The sequence below is a fragment of the Amphimedon queenslandica genome, unplaced genomic scaffold, assembly GCF_000090795.2.
Source record: "Amphimedon queenslandica unplaced genomic scaffold, v1.1 AMPQUscaffold_13406, whole genome shotgun sequence".
NCBI lineage: Eukaryota > Metazoa > Porifera > Demospongiae > Haplosclerida > Niphatidae > Amphimedon > Amphimedon queenslandica.
The window spans coordinates 223072-225793 of NW_003546358.1; the positions used below are offsets into that span (position 1 = coordinate 223072).

General features: G+C 35.6%; 1 protein-coding gene across 1 annotated transcript; it reads right to left on the minus strand.

Moving 5' to 3' along the window:
* Positions 1–1793: 1793 nt before the first annotated feature.
* Positions 1794–2716, minus strand: LOC109582011 (uncharacterized). The gene is made up of 4 exons (XM_019996568.1): positions 2575–2716; positions 2365–2527; positions 2230–2321; positions 1794–2180 (listed from the first exon to the last, which is right to left on the minus strand). Exons 1-4 carry the CDS (start codon positions 2695–2697, stop codon positions 1872–1874), a joined length of 687 nt encoding a protein of 228 aa, XP_019852127.1. The 5' UTR covers positions 2698–2716; the 3' UTR covers positions 1794–1871.
* Positions 2717–2722: the final 6 nt, after the last annotated feature.

Here is a 2722-nt window from a genome sequence, read left to right on the forward strand (position 1 = left end):
AAAATTTAATTAGTAAACCTATCAATTTAGACAATTTCTCCAAATTTCTGCCCGTCAATAAATACTCTCATATGTTATACAAGTACATGTAAATGAATGGCTCAGTTGTTTGTGTATTTTTCCATTAAAAGTTGTTTTTATATGTACATGTATTGTTTATGTGTTGTTTATGGTTGGTTATTGTCGCTGGTTACATATTCTGTGAATTTTGTGTTTGAATGAGATTATGTGATAATGAGACATAGGAGTGATTACCCGAGCCACGCGAAGGCGTGAAGCGAGGGTAAAGCAGTCGTTTTGTCTGTGTGTTCGCTTGATCTCCACTTTTGAGCTGACACTGCTGTCTTGTGAAATCATGGATAGCCTTATAATCAAAACTAGCTATAGAAAAAGTTATTCTTTGTCTAGAAATTGGCTTGACCCGTCTTCCCGAGGTAGAGAAAGCTCACAATATCGCCAAATGTAGTCGGTACAAATATATCTTTTTCGTGGTGAAAGCTAAGAAGCAGCAAGACAAATGAAGCAATAGAACAAAGCCTCATCTTTAAATAATATGAAATTGCTCCAATTGTCTTCGTTTTAAAGATATGATAGCCCAAACTTTCATACCTTGTGAGTTTAGACGAGGCTCTCTTCTCCCGAAGTAGCGGCCAGAGTCTCTAAACACCAGAGACTAGATAGCAGTTTGTATGCAACAAATAGAGCCTAACAAATGTAAGCTAAACTATTTAAAAGTCGAGAAAAACTAAAGCTTTCTTCACCACTTATGGCCATGTGCCACCATTACTGTGTGTGCGGGTGGAGCATGGCTTGATTGAGCCACACCTTCATTGCAGCCACACCTTTACATTGCTGCAGCTAGCAGCAAACATGCTGGAGCTTCTTCTCTGTCTAAAAATACAAATTAATCTCTGTCTCAAAACATTCACTAAGTTTTACTAAATCTAGTACATGCTGTAGCTTATTCTCAGTCTCAAAACTTTCACTATTTTCTCATAATTTGTTAAAACTGTTACATATATACATATTGTGGCGAGGGTACGCACTTTAGTGCTCTCGTTAATATTACTATTATAATAACTGTTAATAATACACTCATTCACTTGTTAATACTGTAGGACCAACAGTTGTATTTTGCTGCTCAAGATGGAAATATTGAAAGAATGAGGTAGGGTCCGCAACGTGAAAAATGAAGTTCAGCAAAACAAAAACTTACTTATATCAATGTGTTGTACTTTTTATCCTGATTATAAATCTGCAAGAATTTTTAAAAATAAATCATCTGTTAAGTAGAAAATTCCAATAGTTTGAAAAAGTTGGGCACAGTTTCATGAGGGTTAATTTAAAACTCCGCCCTTCTCTACCCAAAAGGTGTGAGTACTCTGGCCAGTTGCTTAGGACACTTTGAGAGGGTCTATACTTTGTTGTAAGTCACTATAGATAAGTGCCAAGTGGATAGCTTTGTATTTACTACGGTGTTAATTTTAGTGGGTGTTTGTGGCAGCATGGCTTGGTGTCTTGTCATGATTGTATCTCCATGTAGCTATAGCAAGGATGATTCCTCATATTGTTTTTAGATAGAGGGGTGTTTGAATATTGCAGGGATATACTTATAAAAAAATGGGAACTGTCTACACTGCAAAAATTTTAGTGTACTGTGAACACCAAATAAAGTGTATCACGCTTGTCCCAATACAGACACTATATCTGGTGTATCATATACTCTTGTATTAAGTGTATTGCACACAATTGTTTAAGTGTACCAGCCACCCTTTTAAGTGTACCACAACCACTTGTATTGTAAGCATTAAATGATTCCACATTTCAAAATGAAAGTAAATAACTGAAAAAAATGCAAAAAGTACTGACAGTTACAATGACAAATTGTTCAGAGCTGCCATAAAATGCTGAACAGTAGATGGCATACTGCTACCAGTGACAGGAAAGAGTAATGCTTCAAAAAAAGCAAAGACGTTGTGACAGCCTTTGATGTAACATATGTTAAAGACAAAATAAGCTGCCACAATATATAAAGGTATGGCATCCAAAGGAACTTCTCCAATTAAGTTGCAATCCACAGCAAGGAAGGCTTGTTCTGGAGAATGAATATTTCCCGTCACAAGAGCAAATGGTTGGGGTTGCTTCCTTTCAGATATTATTGATGACAAATTGGAAGCACCCTACATAATACAAAATAAAAAATAAATATTATTGTGCATTATGTCTCACATTTGTGAAGTATATCATCTTTTCACTATCTGGTCTTGTCTTATCTGGTAGTAAGTAAGTTAAGGCAATTACAGACAAAAGAGAATGGTTACCTAAGAAACAATAGAACACTTACAGATTTAAATGCAAACCTACAATCACTAGTTTCCCATTCCTCTAATTTGTCCCTTAATCTCTTGTTATGTGATGCCTCTAATGTAGCCTGTTTCATTATCCTTATCTGCATTTCTGTCCACTTCACTTCTCCTTTTATATTCCATTCATCATCATCTGCTATCCTACACATCTCAAGCATAAGCTAAAATTAAATTACAATATTATATTATTTACAAACAGCTCCATTACCTGTTGGACATTACCAAGAAATGGGTACTTCACAAATAAAGTACAAACATCACAAGGATTTTCAATTATATCTCTTCGTCGCATTACAAAGGTTGACGCCATCAATTCCGTGACTACTTGCATATTTGGGGAGGATTTTTTATGCTCA

Excerpts from the sequence above, each read along its gene's own strand:
- LOC109582011 (XM_019996568.1), bottom strand. The coding sequence starts at position 2,697 with ATGCAAGTAGTCACGGAATTGATGGCGTCAACCTTTGTAATGCGACGA. Across the intron at positions 2,528-2,574 it reads TTCTTGGTAATGTCCAACAG|CTTATGCTTGAGATGTGTAG; the intron begins GTAATGGAGCTG and ends ATTTAATTTTAG. Across the intron at positions 2,181-2,229 it reads AGATGATATACTTCACAAAT|GGTGCTTCCAATTTGTCATC; the intron begins GTGAGACATAAT and ends TGTATTATGTAG.